The 18,065-nt window shown below is 27.6% G+C and overlaps 6 protein-coding genes and 1 long non-coding RNA gene across 15 annotated transcripts in view; 3 read left to right on the forward strand and 4 right to left on the reverse strand.

The window, feature by feature from the left end:
- Nucleotides 1-1,152: 1,152 nt before the first annotated feature.
- Nucleotides 1,153-2,164, forward strand: LOC122636717 (RNA-binding protein 7). 2 transcript variants are annotated; one of them, XM_043828253.1, is made up of 2 exons: nucleotides 1,153-1,352; nucleotides 1,613-2,164. In XM_043828253.1, the coding sequence occupies exons 1-2, from the start codon at nucleotides 1,236-1,238 to the stop codon at nucleotides 2,123-2,125; spliced, it is 630 nt and encodes a 209-aa protein (XP_043684188.1). In that variant the 5' UTR covers nucleotides 1,153-1,235; the 3' UTR covers nucleotides 2,126-2,164. The 2 variants fall into 2 exon arrangements, with proteins under 2 accessions (XP_043684188.1, XP_043684189.1); XM_043828254.1 differs by having other exon boundaries at nucleotides 1,158-1,496.
- Nucleotides 2,165-2,748: 584 nt separating this feature from the next.
- LOC122636712 (glucose dehydrogenase [FAD, quinone]-like) lies at nucleotides 2,749-5,839 on the reverse strand. Of its 2 annotated transcripts, none has more exons than XM_043828248.1 (11): nucleotides 5,756-5,839; nucleotides 4,976-5,175; nucleotides 4,802-4,913; nucleotides 4,582-4,716; nucleotides 4,397-4,512; nucleotides 4,147-4,314; nucleotides 3,902-4,055; nucleotides 3,676-3,836; nucleotides 3,390-3,567; nucleotides 3,107-3,311; nucleotides 2,749-2,971 (listed from the first exon to the last, which is right to left on the reverse strand). In XM_043828248.1, exons 1-11 carry the CDS (start codon nucleotides 5,760-5,762, stop codon nucleotides 2,752-2,754), a joined length of 1,656 nt encoding a protein of 551 aa, XP_043684183.1. In that variant the 5' UTR covers nucleotides 5,763-5,839; the 3' UTR covers nucleotides 2,749-2,751. The 2 variants fall into 2 exon arrangements, with proteins under 2 accessions (XP_043684183.1, XP_043684182.1); XM_043828247.1 differs by lacking the exon at nucleotides 5,756-5,839 and adding an exon at nucleotides 5,276-5,648.
- Nucleotides 3,725-5,193, forward strand: LOC122636718. The gene is made up of 2 exons (XR_006329013.1): nucleotides 3,725-3,856; nucleotides 4,185-5,193. It is a non-coding gene; the product is annotated as an uncharacterized LOC122636718 (long non-coding RNA).
- An 11-nt stretch (nucleotides 5,840-5,850) lies between the features above and the next one.
- LOC122636714 (serine/threonine-protein kinase grp) lies at nucleotides 5,851-9,408 on the reverse strand. Its single transcript, XM_043828250.1, has 8 exons — nucleotides 9,212-9,408; nucleotides 8,759-8,861; nucleotides 8,099-8,322; nucleotides 7,699-8,019; nucleotides 7,282-7,485; nucleotides 6,465-6,694; nucleotides 6,239-6,373; nucleotides 5,851-6,157 (listed from the first exon to the last, which is right to left on the reverse strand). Exons 2-8 carry the CDS (start codon nucleotides 8,818-8,820, stop codon nucleotides 5,972-5,974), a joined length of 1,362 nt encoding a protein of 453 aa, XP_043684185.1. The 5' UTR covers nucleotides 8,821-8,861; nucleotides 9,212-9,408; the 3' UTR covers nucleotides 5,851-5,971.
- A 128-nt stretch (nucleotides 9,409-9,536) lies between these two features.
- LOC122636713 (splicing factor 3A subunit 3) lies at nucleotides 9,537-11,400 on the reverse strand. The gene is made up of 2 exons (XM_043828249.1): nucleotides 11,038-11,400; nucleotides 9,537-10,931 (listed from the first exon to the last, which is right to left on the reverse strand). The coding sequence occupies exons 1-2, from the start codon at nucleotides 11,248-11,250 to the stop codon at nucleotides 9,642-9,644; spliced, it is 1,503 nt and encodes a 500-aa protein (XP_043684184.1). The 5' UTR covers nucleotides 11,251-11,400; the 3' UTR covers nucleotides 9,537-9,641.
- A 72-nt stretch (nucleotides 11,401-11,472) lies between these two features.
- Nucleotides 11,473-13,513, forward strand: LOC122636716 (regulator of microtubule dynamics protein 1-like). 2 transcript variants are annotated; one of them, XM_043828252.1, is made up of 5 exons: nucleotides 11,473-11,836; nucleotides 11,953-11,989; nucleotides 12,073-12,279; nucleotides 12,351-12,599; nucleotides 12,710-13,513. In XM_043828252.1, the coding sequence occupies exons 3-5, from the start codon at nucleotides 12,118-12,120 to the stop codon at nucleotides 13,055-13,057; spliced, it is 759 nt and encodes a 252-aa protein (XP_043684187.1). In that variant the 5' UTR covers nucleotides 11,473-11,836; nucleotides 11,953-11,989; nucleotides 12,073-12,117; the 3' UTR covers nucleotides 13,058-13,513. The 2 variants fall into 2 exon arrangements, with proteins under 2 accessions (XP_043684187.1, XP_043684186.1); XM_043828251.1 differs by having other exon boundaries at nucleotides 11,473-11,989.
- Nucleotides 13,514-13,931: 418 nt separating this feature from the next.
- LOC122636737 (protein Wnt-7b-like) overlaps nucleotides 13,932-18,065 on the reverse strand; it is a 46,535-nt gene continuing 42,401 nt past the window's right edge. For all 6 annotated transcript variants that reach the window (XM_043828293.1, XM_043828294.1, XM_043828290.1 and 3 more), the window contains 4 exons: nucleotides 16,756-16,935; nucleotides 16,216-16,546; nucleotides 14,997-16,111; nucleotides 13,932-14,267 (listed from right to left, as the gene is read on the reverse strand). In XM_043828293.1, the coding sequence (XP_043684228.1) occupies nucleotides 15,960-16,111; nucleotides 16,216-16,546; nucleotides 16,756-16,935 (663 nt within the window). In that variant the 3' untranslated portion in view covers nucleotides 13,932-14,267; nucleotides 14,997-15,959. The remainder of the gene's footprint in view (nucleotides 14,268-14,996; nucleotides 16,112-16,215; nucleotides 16,547-16,755; nucleotides 16,936-18,065) is intronic.

An 18,065-nucleotide genomic window follows, 5' to 3' on the forward strand; every position in this document is an offset into this window, starting at 1 on the left:
ACAATACTCAATACTATATATGCAATACTCAGTATTATATCCACATTAAATAAAGCACAGTACTTTCTATTATATCCACATTATTTGTATTATAATACTTAATACTATATACACATTAAATTAAAAGGCAATACTTCCAGTATTATATCCATATTATTCTTGTTACAATAATTAATATTATATGAATATTAAATAAAAAGAAATCATTCGCAGTATATTACGTATATTTAAAATACAATCCTAACTAAAGAACAAAACAAATAAGCTACTAAATTTACTTTATTAATCATATCCATATTAAAGAATGGTATATAGCATCATTCGACTATTCAAATTCATAGTAGCAATAAAATGCTTTGAATTATACTTATAGTAGTGTAATGATAACATTTCTTATATTCGATAGATTCATTTAATAATAATATATCTGATATCACATATCTATATATTAAAGAATGAGAAAAAAAATATAACATTACATATAAAAATAAATGCAATTTAAATTGTATAATAACATAAACTACCGCATAGACGCCAATATGGAAATACGTACTTGCTCTGTCGCTCGTAAACCAATTAAATAAAATATATTACCTATATTAAAAAGTCCAATGAATCGAAGATTGATCTATAGTATAATTCAATTGTTTACTCACTTTAATTTTACCTTCATTGGTTCCAAATAAAATAATAATCTTCTTTGAAGAATAATCCTTTTTGCAACACAAAACAAGATTTCGACATTTTTCTAGCTACCCAAGTAAGAAGTTAAAGATGGCGGAAAACATTGTTGCCACTACTCTGCGACCGATGATATTAGTGTGAGATTCTATGATACAACTAATTATAATTTTCTATTAACCAATGAGCAATTTTCTATCACCAAGTTAGCCTATTTTACTTGTTTTTTTTTGTAGAGGATTTCCAAACTATCTTTTGTTTCTTCGTTTTTATGGCATAGTTAAATACTTTAATAATAATTCCATGTATATATTTGTATATTTAAAAAAGAAACTGTTGTATGTTTACATATTAAATATACAATCAAACAGAGCTTCCCATTGGCTAATCACGAGACTTCTGATTGGTTGCCTAGACATAGTTGTCCAATTGTGAATGAATAATGTATCGATACGCCGCATATTATCGTTTTATGTATGTACCATCTGTATAAAAGTCTACAAGTATAAATAATATTTCTAAATAATAATTTTTTTGTGGAATATTGTGATTTAATGAAGAATTATATTAATTTTCTATTTTTTTTTGTCAAAATTAATTACGTTACAGTGTCCAATAACATTTTCAAGAATAAACATTTACCATGGATTTTAGGAAGCTTCTATAAATATGTAAATATATAGAATACGGTCTTAATGATTAAGCGAATAAAACGATGAAAATATAGCAAAATGGATGACGATATACGTACATTGTGGTGTGGAAATTTAAGTGACAAAGTCACAGAAAGTATTCTTTACGAGTTATTTTTACAGGTTAATTCTTGTTTTACTTGTATAAATAACAAGAGTACTAGAAAAGATATAGTACAGACTTATTTATATAATATACATATATGTAATATAAATCTGTAATTTATTTATTGTCATAGGGTGGTCCAATACAAAGAGTTGCCATTCCTAGAGATCGTGATGGAAAGCAAAGAACTTACGGATTTATAACGTATAAACATGTAAGTTCTGTATCATATGCTTTAGACCTTTTTAATGGAACAAAATTATTTAATCGGACCATTAATATGAAAACAAGAAATAACATAGAGTTACCGCAAGTAGAAAAACAAAAACAGGAACACATTTATAATTTGAATCATCTACTTCATTTGGGTCAGCAAACGTTTATAGGAAACTTTGTGCCAAATATAGGTTCAGATATGCTTCCTACAAATGTAGTACAAAATACAGTTGTATATACTGGCAAAATTGATACTCATCGTGATGATAGACATTCTAGAAGTTATCATCCTTATCATCGTGATCATGAAAGTAATAAACATGATCACCATAAAGATCATAAATCCTATAAAAATAGAAGTAATAGTAGTCATTCGAGTGATTATTCAAAACACAGTAATTATAAAAATAGTAGAAGACATTATCATTAATAATTAAAAATATAAATTTAATAAAATGACGAAAAGGTATTTACTTTTTCTTTAATGGGATATATTTATTTAAAAAAGAGATAGTATTTTTCTTAATATAAAAAATAAACTTCTAATATAACAATTTTGTTTTGAAGTCAAAGTTGCTTTAAGTCTTGAATTATTATTATTATTCTTGATTGGTGAAATCTTGAAAGAAGAAAATTCTGCTTTTAATTTAAATAAATACATCTTTTCGATTATTCTTTTTTTTTTTTTTTAAATTATAAAAAATATTTAGTTTTAATCATAGTATTAAAAATGGTTAATAATCATATTATTATTATTTGTACAAGTATATATGTAAACTGTTATTATAATCAAGTAAATAAACTAAAGAATTATTTCTATAAAACTAAAATATAAATATAATATATAGGAAGATTTACCTGTAGAATATATCTTATACATCATTTTTGTTATTAAGAATAACAAAAACTCTCATGGCAAAAATATAATTATTTTTATGTTATTACGTTTTTCTCAATAACCTGCAACTTTAATTTTAAAGATATTTTTCTTATTTTTAAAAACAAGAAATATAGTACAGATAAAAATAATGACATTGACTGAAAACATTCAAATTATTATGGATAACAAAATCTATTGCAAATATTAAATGTATAACATAGCAGAGATGTATTATTATTATTATGTCCGAAATTGTGCAATTGTTTATTTTTTATCTGTTTCAAAATATCAACGGCCTTTTTTGCCATCATTATGAGAGCAGCATTTATATTGCCGCTAGGTAGAGATGGCAGTACTGATGCATCCACAACATATAAATTTCTTATATTATATACCCTATAATAAATTTTTATTTCTTAGTAAAATCATCACAACTAAATTAATATAAAGTGGATTTTTTTATAGTTTGAGTCATTAATGAATAATTACTTTTAAAAATACATATTAAAAAGTAACTAATCTCTCAGTTACCTGAACGATGTATCAACAACATCTCCCATACGACATGTACCTGCAGGATGATAAGCAGTTAATGATAAATACCGTATATAGCATTCCCAATATTCTAAGGAATCAAATTCATTAGCCTCACAGCCTGGAAAAGATTTTTTGTAAAGAGATGCACCTAGCTGTTTCATGGCACTTGTGTTAATGAGTTTCTTCAAATATTGTATACCTGTAAAATGCATAATGTATTTATTATATAGTAAATAATAAATTCATTAATTAATCAGTTATCACACATTATCATTACCATCTATAAGCGTATCAATGTCATATTTATTAGACAGATATTTTGGATCAATTAAAAGTTCATCGGAAGGATCGTTACTACGAAGTTTTACTTCTCCTAAACTTTTTGGATGTAACAAAACAGGTGCAATTGTTATAACATTATCATTCTCTAAAGGTGAGAAATATTTATCATACACCTATTGAAATATAATATATATTATAAATCTATATTATTTACATGTATTAGTTTTAATTGATATTTTCCTAATTAAGCTCAAATTGCAAATTTTAAACTATATTATGACCTCGTCAGAAATTCCCATTGCTTTTTTGAGAACTATGCCATAGTCTGTAGATATACCAAGAGGTAATATCATTAATTGTAAATCTGGTTTTGAGGATTTATTCTTTTGTAAAGTACTATGAAACGTTCCTAAAACTTCAATACCTGAGGATGTCCATGGTCCTAAAATGTTAATACTAGATGTATATAATATTTTTTTTTTCTTTCATTATATTATAGTTATTTACCTTTGCCAAAAAAGAAATAATTTAATAGTGCCATAGGATTAAGAGCGTTAGTCATACTGAAAGATAAATTCGTCTTGAGTCTTACTAAATCAATACCAGTAAGAACATGATCCATTAAATTTTGACCTACTGGCAAGTCATTGATCACTTTGATCTAATAAATTATGCCATTTTTATATTAGAATATTAATTTTCAACAACCTTGAAAAACATTAACTTCTAAAGTAAATTTAACAAAAATTTACATTCATATCCTTTAAATGTTTTTCCGGGCCTATTCCAGATAGCATCAGTAATTTTGGACTACCAATCACACCAGCACTAACGATGACACCATTGTTTGCTGTGATATTGAAAGTTTTACCAAATTTTGTAAATTGTATTCCTGTTGCTTTTTTTGAATTTATTAAAATCTATTAAAAAAAATATATATACACATTTTTTTATATCGAATTGAAATATATAGTTTATACATATTAAATATAATAAACATACTTTATCAACTCGTGTATGAGTAATAATGTCCAAAGTATGTTGATATTTTCCATATAACATGTCATCTGTACTCCATCTTTTTCCATTATCAGCAAACAATTGAACCTTCATGAAACCTAAATTAATGAGCTTATAGATATTCTTACAGATTTTATAACCAATTGTTTAATAAAATATAATAGCACCTGTATCTAAAGCTTCATTTATGTTATTAATTTTACCATCGATTTCCACTATACTCTTTAATATTGTATTAACAAGATCAGTATGCCATCTTGATTCTTGTATTTTCACTGAATCATTTTTTCCAATTATATAATCTATAAGAAAATAGTATAAAAATATTAATAGTATAAACATGTAGAATGCGATATAAAAATACGTAAAGTTATATTATTTAAATACCATTAAAATCAGGAAACCACTTGGCATAATCTTGAGGATGTCCACGTACATATGTCATATAATTTAATCTGCTCGTTCCACCAAGAATCTTTCCCATTGGCCATTTACATTGCTATAAATGAACACATCATCAGATATTAATACAAAATATTATGATTTGTGTTATCTACATACATTGTTTTTCAAAGCTTTGCAAGCATTATGCTGAGGTACAGTAATATATTGCCAATCATATATACTATTTTGTAATAATGGTGACAATAACGGTATATCTAAAAATGGTGGTGCCGTACCACCAGCTTCTACTAATAATACACTTTGTCCATTCTCTGCTAATCTTGCAGCAATAACTGCACCAGAAGTTCCAGCTCCAACTGCAAAATAAACAATTATGAAATGAATATGAAATATTATCTTATTGTAATTATTTGTGTTAATTATAAAATAGTATAATATATAATACATAAAACATACCAACTATATAATCATAATTCGATTTAAAGGCGTTAAATGAAAACAACTGTCCAAACACATCCCAAAAATAGGCTAAGTTAATATAACTTCTGAATAAAAATAGTAATGTACCACTTGTTATAAATATTAAGTATTTTAGAATTAACATTTTCTTTCCCTAATTATACTTTAAAATTATTTATAAATTCATTGTAAATATACAATATTCATATGTTTAATAACACGTTTGGCTCTCTGCATTGATTTCTTTGAAAACGATCTACATAATTCTAACCTATATATTCTAACAGATACGTGGACAAGATATTTATCTGATTCTAGGGAATATATTTAAACTAGAAAATGAAACATTTTTTAATTATAATTCTAAAAAATATAAATAAAACCTATTGTCTAAAACAAATAATGTAATATTTTCAATATTTACTTCATATATCAATGCGATTAGAAATATTTAAATCTTCAAATACTCATGTTTGCTTTTCATTTCATTTTTCACTGCAGAAACAAAGATCCACTTGAAACATTAAAAAAGGGAATAAGGAGATAATTCTGAAAGATAAGACAATATAGCATAACTTCAAATAAGTATTTTATAAAAAATATATATATAAGAACATCATCATTAAATTTCATTGTTAATCGACACAAAAAATCTTATCTAGTCATGATTTCCATACAGATAAACAACACATGTCATGTAACAGGAACTTTTAAAATAATATCAGTAAGAAGAGATTTAAATTTAACAAACTTTTTTTTAAACTCAAGACCACAACCTTTTGACAATCTGAAATCTACCAATAATTTATTATCCATTTCAACAACATTTGCTTTGAACACTAGAGGCATATTTCTTTTGTCAACAGTTGATATAGTGATCTGAAAGAATATTATTCATATTTCATAAAAAGATCGTTGTGTGGAAAATAATAACATAAAATAATATTAATTATTACTTACAATGCGAAAATCATTAATACGGTAAGTATAACTCTCATATTGTAAACAGTTCAATAATCTTTTTACTGTCATTTCGAAGTCTGTTGTCACAAAAAATCTAGTCATACGTCTTACAAGTTGTTGGAAAGGTGTTTGCTGAAATAAATATAATATAAATTGTATTATTCATATTTATGTGAACCAATATATATAATATATATATGTACCATTTAACACATAAACTTACTTGACTTGCATGAGCAGTACATTGCATTGGTTGAGTACAGAGTAGCAAATCTTCAATGTGAGCAGGTTGAGAAAATGAGAAACCTGACCGTTCATCTAATCTCATATTCCCAATATTTACATTTTCTTCTCCAACTAAGTCAGGTTGTGATAAACAAGATCTTGATGGATTTTCCCCATCTACTTGAGTACAGTTTCTAGCAGGCACACTATATCTACTATTTAAATCATCTGCAGCAAAAAATATGAAATATCACTTTTATTTTTATTATATCAGATTAGAGTAATTTATATTATTACTTTATATCACACTTATTTAAAAAATTTTATTCTTCATGAAAATACTTCGCTTGGACGTTTATGCCAATGCTCTTTGCTTTGGTAATCTAGCTTTATGACCATTGATTAAAATCATAGAGCTGTATTACCAAAGAAAAGGCAATAGCTTTTTATCATATTGGTATTATTGTGAAAGGTGAACACATTTGTAATTATATTGCTGAAAAAAGAACAATATCAGTGATAGGTATGGAATTGTATATCAACGCATATATTTTAGCCAATATAGAAACATAAGAGAATTATCTCTTTCAAATTTTGAATACTTACATTCGTAAAAAAAAAGAGAAAAGCTGTAGAAACAGATGTCCACACAGTTAGGTACCAAGCAGCTTTGGGTAATTTTGTATATGCTCAAAGTCACTCAGTACCTGACTAGGTAAACACTGATGTATTTTATAATGTAGTTCAAGCGACGATAAATATAAGCATTTGAAAAATAATTTATTACTAATAGAAAATCTAATTATCACACATACCTTTTTGGAGTTGCAGAAGAAACCATCGATGATTTTTAATCTCTTTTATTGTATATCTAGTAGATGGTACGTGTGCAAGGATTTTTTTGATTAAAGATAATTCTAAGTTATCCAATTTTTTCCATGGTGTAAGTGACATGTATTTTCCATTCCTCCATGCCATATACTCTGGACATTCTGCCAAGGATTGATCCCAAGGCAGTTCTATATTTCAGAGATGGACCAGTTAAAAACTAAGGAATGTAAGCTACGCATTAGAAGTTTTATTTAATTCAAACTAAAAGGCACATTGATCTATGAGTGATAAATATTAACGATCTTCCTTATTCATTTATAATTTACAATGCCAAATATACAGGAATTAAATATAACAATAATATATAAAACAACATAAGTGAAATAAAATGTAATACTTACCTCCACAAAGCAAGGACACCAGAATTATACCACAAGACCATATATCAGCAGGTTCAGCATAATAAGCCTGCACAAGAACTTCCGGTGCCACATATGGTAATGTTCCACATTTTTTTTCTAAAGTACGTTCTTTTCCTTGTACACGATAAATGGTTGCTAATCCAAAATCAGTAATTTTTAAATTATCATTATCATCTAATAATAAATTTTCTGGTTTAAGATCTCTATGTGCAACTCCTCGACTATGCAGATATTCAACTGCATTAATTAATTGTTTAAAATATCTCTGAGCTTCATAAGTCGGCATACCAATGTCAGGTTCTGTTAAAAAGGATAGAAAAATGGTTTTTTTTTTTACAATTACATAAAAACATATATAAATAAAACATCAATGTTATACCAATCCTATCGTAAAGTTCTCCACCAGAAGCATATTCTAAAAATATATATTCCATAGTTGGTTCACTACGTTTTCCAAAAAACTGTATAATATTAGGATTTGACAACATTCTATGAATAGTAGTTTCTTTTCTCACACATTGTCGAGCATCTGGATGTTTTTGTACATCTATCATTTTCATGGCAACAGCTTCGCCCGTAGCCTTATTTATAACTAACTTAACTCTGAAAATATATAAAAAAAGAATTGCATTAAAAATAAAAACTTGTTTAGCATTATAAAGGATTCTAAAATGAACTAGAGAAATAGTTTACGAAGAAATGAATTCTTATATTTTTAATTCAACATTGATAAAAGCTAATAATATATTTATGACACAAAAGATTGAGTAATAGAAAAAGCTTGTTAATGTTCAATTAATATCTTATCAAATAAACGTTAGATAAATAAATAAAACATTGTATTATTTTAATACGTTTTATTGTTTTTTTTTCAAGAACTATGCAACGAGGATGCAATATTTAAAACGATAAATACGTACGTAAATTAAAAAAGAAAAAGAAAAGAAAGAAGAAAATATATAATTAAATTTTAAATATAAAATTTGTAAATACAAATGAAAACGTTTTTATCGTTTAATATAGAAAATAATATACTTACTCGCCATAAGCACCTTCTCCTAATGTGTGTCCTAAAATCCAACCTTCCACAAATTCCGTCATTTTGCTTCAGCATGCCTCTATAACGGGGTGACGATCTTAATCTGTACAGTTGTAATATTTATCAAAATTTAAATACATGTAGTATATCGTTGTAACGGTTTTTCATTTTAATATGGCATTTCTTAACGTTTCCTTCAAATTTTATTTCAATGATTCGTAAAGACATTTACATTAAGCTTTGATTTCGGCTAGAACGATAAAATTCAAAACACGTGGTTATAAAACGGTAAGAAGGAATTCAAAACATTAATTTTGTGAAGAAAGTATTATACATAAAGAATAATTGTTTAATATTTTTATTAATGATTAATCAATGCTTGTTTAATTCAAATAAATATATGCGGTTATTAATAGTAAGCATATAAAAACGATCACCAATCGATGTACAAACCAATATAGACTTTCTTCGGAACACCGTAGAAATTAACACCATCGTGCAATCGGCGTTGCTAGCCAGAAATATTTCTTCTCCTATCAGATGGCGCTTTGGAAATTTTTGGCTGGTTAGAATTTTTAAATTGTGATCATTGGTCGTTGAGGATGTGGCACTTTCAATATCTCGGATAAAGGTCCTAGTAGTTTAAAACTAATTTTAAATTAATCAAAGGGATTGAAGAGAACTATTGAGGATTTGATACGAGGAGGAAATTTAAATAATAAATGATACATGAACAATGGCTTACAAACGATACATCATATTATATTAAACAATTTAGTTTGTATATCATATTTTTTATTAAACTTATTTTATCGATTATGCAATGTGCAAACCTTCTTTTTATATAGATAATATTAATTATATAAATTTCTACTTTGATGTTTTATAGCAAGCCTTGTCTTTTAAGATCTTCATAAGTTTTACGATTGACCACATTGCCAAGCGAATCTTCAAATTCTTCTTCTTGTTCTGGTTGCCACCGTTCAGCTTGTTTTTGCGTTTTAAGTTTTTCCCACAAAGCAAGAGCATCTTCTATTTGAGTTACATTAGCAAAATGTGCGGTATTTGGAATACCAAGACAACGCATACCATGAGCATGCCTCCATTCTGCAAAATGTCTTTGAAAAGCTTTTGGTCCTTTATACGTGAAATTTCCACAGATTTCACAATTGTAACTAATATTAAGACCATGTAGTTTATATAACCAATATGGTATAGGTTTACCGTCCCATCCAAGAGGTAAATTTTTAGGATTATAAGGTACTTCATTATCATCTTCTTCTTCGGATTCGCTTGCACTTGCCTCTGCATCCGAATCACCTCGTTCACCTTCTGTTCTAGCCTGTTTCCTTTGTACATTTTCTTTCGTAGCTACTCTTTGACTAGATACCAATTCAGCGAGTCTATAAACATGAGATTCTAACCTTGCAATCTCTTTCTGTTTCTCTGTATCTTTTCCTTTACCAGACTTTCTGTTTTTATTTTTAGCTAATAAATTAGGATCAAGAGAAGCTTCACCCTTTGTACTAAAAAGTCTTTGGGCTCTTTCTTCTAAAGTACCTCCGCATTTTAAGCCTAAAGCCATTAATGCAGATTTTAATCTATCTAATCCAAGGGATGCAAGTTCTTCCCAAGATGAAAAAGCAGATAGTTCCAAATGAGCTCCAACGTGTGTCAAAGCACTTCCAGTTTCCTTTGGCCATCCTGGAAAAGTATTATTTTCCCACTGCGTTTCATAATCCTTGTTAGCTTCCTCAATTTCTGCATTTATGTCCAGCAAAGGTCTAACTCTGCTTAAATAATCAACCAAATACGATAAAAGAGCTTCGACATATCTGGTGTATTCAGCATTTTTTCTTTCTCTTGGAATATCAAATAAGTGATCAAACGTAGACAAATAAGTGATGTAATCAACCTTTTCAATTCCTTTGAGATTAATATATTTTTCATAACATTCATGAAGATCTAAATATTTTCCATAACCTTCTTCGTCAGTAAACTCTACAAGATTAGATAATTCCTCTGTAGGATTTTCTCTCATTTTGGCTAATTCTTCAAATTCAACCGACATGGGTACGCTAATTTCATTTGGATGTCTACGATAGAATTCTTTAATGGATTTTAAGCGAGAATAAAATTCTGAGAATTCATTAGGACCTGAAAGTGCTTGTACCTAGAAATTGTATAAAAATGATTAAAAAGAGATTATTAGTCTATAGAGACATACATACATTTAAACAAAAACAAAAAAAAAGAAAGAAAAAAAAATAACCTCTTACCTCCTCTTTTCTTTGACCATCTTTATCTTCGTACAAATCTTGTAAATTTGCAGTACTATCCATATACTGATCTAACAACATCTTTAATCTATGTTCAGAATTTATATTTTCACGATGCCCTGGCTTTTTATAAAGCATTTCCTTCACCATAGCGTCCATCAAACGTTCTCTTTCTTCATGATAACGTCGTTGTTGTTCTAATATAGTCTCCATTGTATACTTTAAACTTAAAGATTATACTATCGATTATATATATATAATAAATATTTCTTTAATATAACTTTTTTTTCTTTAATATAAATTTCAATTTATACACACAAGAGATATCATTGAGTAGATCGATACTTGCATATTGAAGTTGGCTATAGTATCGTTGCGATACGAACACTCTCTATATCGATATTAGATATCTATATTGTCAACCTGCGATTGTTATAACTTCACATTCATACAAAAAAATTACTATTATTTATATATAAATAAAACATATTATAGTACTAAATATATATTATATATTCTTTAAATAAATGCCAAGTAGAGTTGATATACAAGGTACCAGGGGGCGTTGTTTTTTTTCTATTTACTGTTTATATGCGTTGGCTCATATATACTGACATTTATCTTTCACTTTTGTTACAAAATTGTCGTTTATTTCCATGACACTGTTTATACTTGATCACTCTAATCTCTAAGTAGGAACAAGTAGGAGTGATTTATGCTATTTCTATGTGTAGTTGATCTTTCGTGATGTTTCTTTCTTTTGTCTAGTTTTTAAAATATAATGTATATATATATATAAGTAAGTAAAGAATATATTACATGTGTTTGATAATTTTTATGTGAATTTATTTGCTGATATTTGACAATGTTGTCGAAAATGTTTCGTTTCGTGACCTCTATCAAAATATGTCAAAGGTTGAATACGTGCAAAGTTGCTTTAGTAGTACAAACGGTAATCGAATAATTATTTTTATCTAAAGACGAAATAGGAATGATTTTTGATAACTAATATTTGTGACTTTTGGTTATTAACAGAATCAGAAATGTAACTTTAATAAACTGGTTTATGTAGTACCCACTATGATGGGTCTGTGGACTTTTCAATCGACGAAAGAGAAAGAGAAAGAGAATAATAATGAAGCAAAGGAAATTGCTATGAAAGAAAGCTATATTATAACAGCAGATGTTTTGTTTGAGCAAGGTTTATATAAACAATTATATAAACATTTATCGAATTACAAGGTATAAATTATTATCTATCAAATGCCCTTTGATATTTTTAATGAAATATTATTTATTTCTTCTATATCTAGGATAATAAGGATGTAGAAATTCTATGGCGTCTGAGTAGGGTTTTATATAATTTATCAAAGACAGCTAATGAATCAGAAGCAAAAAAAATGATTCTAGAAGCTTATAATTTTATACAAACTGCAATGAGTATCAAAGAAGATCATTATGCTGTACAAAAATGGATGTCAATATTACTTGACAGTAAAAGTGCTATGGAAGGCATGAAGTCGAGAATACAGCAATTATACAGCATTAAAAAGCATATGCTTGTATGATAATTATGTTTCATCTATCTTAATAATGCATTATATAGATTTCCTTTTTTTCATTATAGAATTTCTTTTTTTTCTTTTTATTTATTATTTTTTTTTTATCATAGAGGGCAATAGAATTAAATCCAAAGGACGCTACTACTTTGTATATGCTTGGCAGTTGGTGTTACCAAGTATCTGATTTAGCATGGTATCAAAGAAAAATTGCAGCATTAGTATTTGAAGAACCTCCAAATTCATCCTTCGAAGAGGCATTAACATATTTTGAAAAGGCAGAAGAAACGAGTCCTAATTTTTATAGTTATAATTTACTTATGCTTGCAAAAACTTATTTAAAATTAGGTAGAAAAGAAGATGCTTTTAGATACTTAAAATTGACAACAGAATATCCGACTACAAATCACGAAGATGTTCAAGCTAAGAAAGAAGCACAAGAAATGTTGAACGCTTTCTAAAGTTTCTTAACATATTTTTCTTAATACTTAAATGCACAAGTTATATTTAATGCACAGGAGTGCTTTCTGTTCAAATTGGAGTTATAAAAGTGGGTTATATAGATTGTATAAAGATTTTTATGTATGTGCAATATCAAAAATATTTGTTGATAGGTACAAATATTTAATCAAATTTAAACTTAATATTTTATCATATTTAAAGTATAAAGTACGAAGAAAAGAAACATATATACATTCATATAAAAGGAACACATAGATTGGATTTATTACGATGTTGGTTTACAATATTAATATGTTGCTATATATACTATATAAGTTATTTTTTATATGCATTTACTATAAAATTCGTTGTAAAATCATGTATAAAATATAATACAGAAAGTTATTACATTACAAACTTTTTACTAACTTTTTTCTTTATAATACTGAAAGAATAAATTATTAGAAATGTTGAAAAGAAAAAAAATGATTAATTTTATACATGAATTTACTTTGTTCTATCTTTCTCTCTCTCTCTCTCTCTCTCTCTCTCTCACATTTTCTCATTCTTTCTCTCTTTCACTTTCTTCATTCGTTATATAATTAATTAATATTTATGGTGTCTATTAACTATTTTAAATTAATCGTAATTATTCTCTGATTTTTTTTTGTTTATATAAATTTTATTTTAGCGATCTACAAAATCTAAATTATCATTGTCATTAGTTTCCGCCCAATTTACTTCTTGTGGAATTGCTTCCACGGGTGCTGGATTTAGTTGTTCTTCATTTTCTTCTCTTTGCCTTTGTTCATATCGGTTTACAACTTGTTGTGCTGCAACTTGTAAATATCTGAACTGTCGTCTTCTTCGTTCTATTTGTTCCTGTTCTTTTTGTTGGAATTCTATATGTTGAAAGTATCGTCTCCGTCGGTACTCTCGTCTTACAGCATCTGGCTCTCTTTCTTCTAGTCTAATCGGTAGATCAGATTCGATAGGTAATCTGTCATTAATGCTAACATAGCTAGGGCCAACGTGATGAATCGGATGTTCAATTGGTACTGGAAAGTGCACTTGGTGTCTGTTGCAAGTGCAAAGAACCGCTAACCACATATAATTTGACGGTAGTCGTGGTAGCGTTAATTGTAAAATTTCTTCTTGATATTCATTCTCATTGTTTGGTAGGAGAGGATAGTCCGCCAATATTCCGTTCATGTTTGATAATTGATATATCTGTACAGAGAAAAGTTATTTTTATATTAAATTATTTACTTTATATTGAATACACGAAATAAATTTAATACTAATAATAATAGAGTATTCCCGGGTGAATCAAAAGTTATAGATATAATTAGATTTTCAAATATTTTTGGTGATAGAATTGATAATTATTACATGTATTATAATTTATTATATAATTATATATATGTATATATACAATTAATATAAATGCATATTAATTAAAGACAAATAAACAATACTGTTGTTTTCATTAAGAAATTAGATAAGTTATTTGTAATATAGAAATTAAATACTCTTCAAAATTTTCTATTTGTTCTTTAAATTAAAAATTATTTAATAATTAAATTGACGATGCACTCAAGTTTTACAAAAATGGATATACCACTCTTGGAACTATACTGACATTTATTTTTTCAAATGTATTATTTTAATGTAGTTTAATTCACACGATCGCGACTTATTTTTGCAATTAGTATCAAAGTATTATTTAAAAATTTATTTTTAAATATTATTTGATTATATTTATAAAAGAAATAAGTGTATCGTTAATTTATTATATTAAATAAATTTACATGTATCAATCACAATTTTCAATTAAATATTAATCACGATCACACACGATTTGTTTATTTGTTATATTTGAAATTGTAGAAAAAATTGGAATATTTAGAATGATTAAAAAATTAATTTCACTAGTAGAAAAAATTCAATCGTACTTACGTTTACTTCTTTTTTCACGGAAACTATGTAGCGTACTATTATCGTAGTATATTAGATATACTGGAATATACTATTTGATAGAAGCAACCAAAGTATGAACCTGGCACGATGTGTCTCAGTTGAAAATTTGAGAATGACTGGTAAATGGCTGAAGAAAATTTACCATTTATATATTGGTTTTCCCCACCACAGGAATAGATTCGGCAGTGTGTTAAAGATTTTTCTATTTAACTGGCTTTTTCAGGTATACGTATTTGTTCCAGGTATACGTCCTATTTACGTACGGGTATATACCCGACATTTCTAATTTAATTTATTAGTTTATTGAACCTTTTAATGTTTTACAATCATGGTAAAAGCTTCAATAAAATCATATGACAATGTCTGTGTGTCACAAATACATCGAAAAATTTAGTAATTGGTAAGTACATTAATTATAAGTGTATGTACACATATAATTATACACAAACACGCACACACACGCACACACACACACATGAGTATAGTCCATCTATAATAAAAAATAAATAATAATTTATGCAATGTATCTAAGAGTAAGAAAGAGAAAAAGAGAGAGATGTCTAATTTTCATTCCTAATATAATAACATTTAAAATTGTAACATTTCTTAGCTCAATTATACTGCAATAAACTGATGCGATATTGTTCTAAGATTGAGTTTGAGAAGATACAACCACATAGTGCTAGAGAACTAAGTTCTATTTCATCAGTAAATCTTTTTGTAAATTTTCTTAAACTAATTTTTAGTTAATGTACCTATACATGTAAATCTCACTTGTATACTTTTTTGCGAGGATTTCAATGATTAGGCTATATAATGTATCAGAGAGATTACCTGAACGACAATAAAATGTAATATCATCGATCAGTCGATATTTGTTCAATATTTTTCTGTAACACACTTACATAAGGAAAATTTTTTCTCGAGAAGTAAATATTTACATCATTTGCAAGTGTATTCTTCCGTACGTTCGGTACACGTGTCACAATGTACATGACAGCACCAATGAAATTTACATCTACACTGCCAAGTTCTAGTAAATTGATGCGTGTTATAACCACGACCACAACACATCAAATCACATCCATCGGTTCCTAAAAAATAAAATACAAATTCCTATACAATGAGCTTATACGATGTGTATCAAAGTCATCAAGCATTTCATGAAAATATTGAGAGATTCCTCTCTCTAATTTACCTTTACTCGTTCGATTACAATATCTGCCTTGTGTACCCAAACTACCCAAAGCTAAATCCGGCTCGCAATAATTCGGCGAGGGTTGAAGAAAGACCAGTTCGCTTCTTTTTGGAATTCTTTTCGATCCCATCATACTTCCGCCGGTATTAACTTTACTTCTTTTTAATACCAAATGTGCTCTCCTTGGTTTAACACCGCTGTTCATTTTTTTGGAAGATTGTCGATCACGATGAGATTTTATAAAATCAGTTGGTTTCCCTTGAGTTTTTGCATCGTTACCAAGAATAGGTGTTATTTCTGCTGTAGTTGAGTGTGATATGCTCTCAGAACTCTAGAAAAAATCATTATTTTGATATATCATATGCGTCTTATCATTGTTTTTCTTAGTTTATTTTCTTTTAATGTTCTTGATGAATATAGTATAGTAAAAGAAAAGAATCTTTGAATACGCGCATATAAATAGATTTTAATCGATCCTAGGTATGAGAGATGCGATAAATTTTCATTGAAATTACGATGAAGAATGTCTTCGATCATTACTTGGATTGTGGGCGGTGGTGGAGGCGTGATAGCAACGACCGCCTTAGCTCGATAATATTTTTTCATAAGAGCATCACCGATCTGACGAAAACTGGGTAATGTTCTCCAACAAGTTTTCACGGTACAGGAACCAGATACTCCGTGGCATTTACATTCTGTTTGAAGAAGAGCTTTCACGATCTAAAAGATTGCAACAAATATTACTATTAGTTATTTTTATTGGTAAATTTCTTTTTCAGTTTTTTCGTTAGACAATTTTGTCTTAGATTTTTTCTCATAGCTAATTTTGTTTCCTTACGGCTAATTTTATCTCGGTTATTTACAAAATTATAAAGTATTTTTAATATTCTTATCGAATATAGAAAAAGGTCTTACAAACTTACAATTGTAAGGGTCAAATTTACTGCGATTGTTGACTTTCATAACAAAAGTAGTAGCTTAAGCTAGGTACCATAATTACGGTACAGTAAGTACCGTAATTAAGTACCGTAATAAATACATCTTATGTATCGTTATAATGTTAACCGTTTTATTGTAAAAGGTTTAGCAAGTATGCAGTTATTGAAAAACTTTCGTAAATATGTAGCTATTGTAAAAGTTTCAATAAGCTAAAACTTTAGTGAGCTAAGTTTGTAAGGTTTTGTTAAGCTTTAAGGTTTTGTAAAGATTAAGTTAGAAGCTGCAAATAGAACGACCAATGGATTTTATTTCAATAAGATTGTATTCTTCGATCGGCTTTCAATCTGCATCCTTATTGATTCTTCTTATACAATATTTTCTTTTATTATATTTTCTTATTTTCACTTTTATGTTTTCTTTACTTTTCTTACTGTGTATTTATTTCGTACCCAGGTAAGTGTGTGTCTGTGTGTGTGTATACCTATTCTATTGTATTAGATCTTTCTAAAGAAATATAAGTTTCGTTCGGTTACGAACCTAAAAAGGAATGGATAAATAAATTTTCAAAATGTGTAATTTCAAAATGTGCATTTATATCGATTTAATTGCATCTCATTTTAACAGAAATTTTTGCTATTAAATAACGTCGAAATGTAAAAACTTATTTACGATGTAAAACGAAACTTTTTAATAGACTTAATATATAGTTACATATGTACATACATATAAAAGTACATATATATGTGAAATTTTCTCAATGATTGACCGTTCGTACAAGTTATTGCTCGATAAATCAAGATCTATGAGTGTCTGTAGATCGTGTTAAATAAGGACGCAAATAAACGTAAGCCTCATTACTAAGATTATTATCTTGTCAAGCCATTGTAAATCTTTCATCGATCGAGATCTAC

This window comes from Vespula pensylvanica, chromosome 23 (assembly GCF_014466175.1).
Source record: "Vespula pensylvanica isolate Volc-1 chromosome 23, ASM1446617v1, whole genome shotgun sequence".
Classification (NCBI taxonomy): Eukaryota; Metazoa; Arthropoda; class Insecta; order Hymenoptera; family Vespidae; genus Vespula; species Vespula pensylvanica.

Excerpts from the sequence above, each read along its gene's own strand:
- LOC122636717 (XM_043828253.1), top strand. The coding sequence starts at position 1,236 with ATGAAGAATTATATTAATTTTCTATTTTTTTTTGTCAAAATTAATTAC. Across the intron at positions 1,353-1,612 it reads TAGGAAGCTTCTATAAATAT|GGTGGTCCAATACAAAGAGT; the intron begins GTAAATATATAG and ends TTATTGTCATAG.
- LOC122636712 (XM_043828247.1), bottom strand. The coding sequence starts at position 5,423 with ATGTTAATTCTAAAATACTTAATATTTATAACAAGTGGTACATTACTA. Across the intron at positions 3,837-3,901 it reads TTATTTCTTTTTTGGCAAAG|GACCATGGACATCCTCAGGT; the intron begins GTAAATAACTAT and ends TTAACATTTTAG. Across the intron at positions 3,568-3,675 it reads CAATGGGAATTTCTGACGAG|GTGTATGATAAATATTTCTC; the intron begins GTCATAATATAG and ends ATATTTCAATAG.
- LOC122636713 (XM_043828249.1), bottom strand. The coding sequence starts at position 11,250 with ATGGAGACTATATTAGAACAACAACGACGTTATCATGAAGAAAGAGAA. Across the intron at positions 10,932-11,037 it reads ATGGTCAAAGAAAAGAGGAG|GTACAAGCACTTTCAGGTCC; the intron begins GTAAGAGGTTAT and ends TACAATTTCTAG.
- LOC122636716 (XM_043828251.1), top strand. The coding sequence starts at position 11,903 with ATGTTGTCGAAAATGTTTCGTTTCGTGACCTCTATCAAAATATGTCAA. Across the intron at positions 11,990-12,072 it reads TTGCTTTAGTAGTACAAACG|AATCAGAAATGTAACTTTAA; the intron begins GTAATCGAATAA and ends GGTTATTAACAG. Across the intron at positions 12,600-12,709 it reads GCATTAAAAAGCATATGCTT|AGGGCAATAGAATTAAATCC; the intron begins GTATGATAATTA and ends TTTTTATCATAG.
- LOC122636714 (XM_043828250.1), bottom strand. The coding sequence starts at position 8,820 with ATGACGGAATTTGTGGAAGGTTGGATTTTAGGACACACATTAGGAGAA. Across the intron at positions 6,695-7,281 it reads TCTTCTGCAACTCCAAAAAG|ATGATTTAAATAGTAGATAT; the intron begins GTATGTGTGATA and ends TTTTTGCTGCAG. Across the intron at positions 6,158-6,238 it reads GTATTAATGATTTTCGCATT|ATCACTATATCAACTGTTGA; the intron begins GTAAGTAATAAT and ends ATATTCTTTCAG.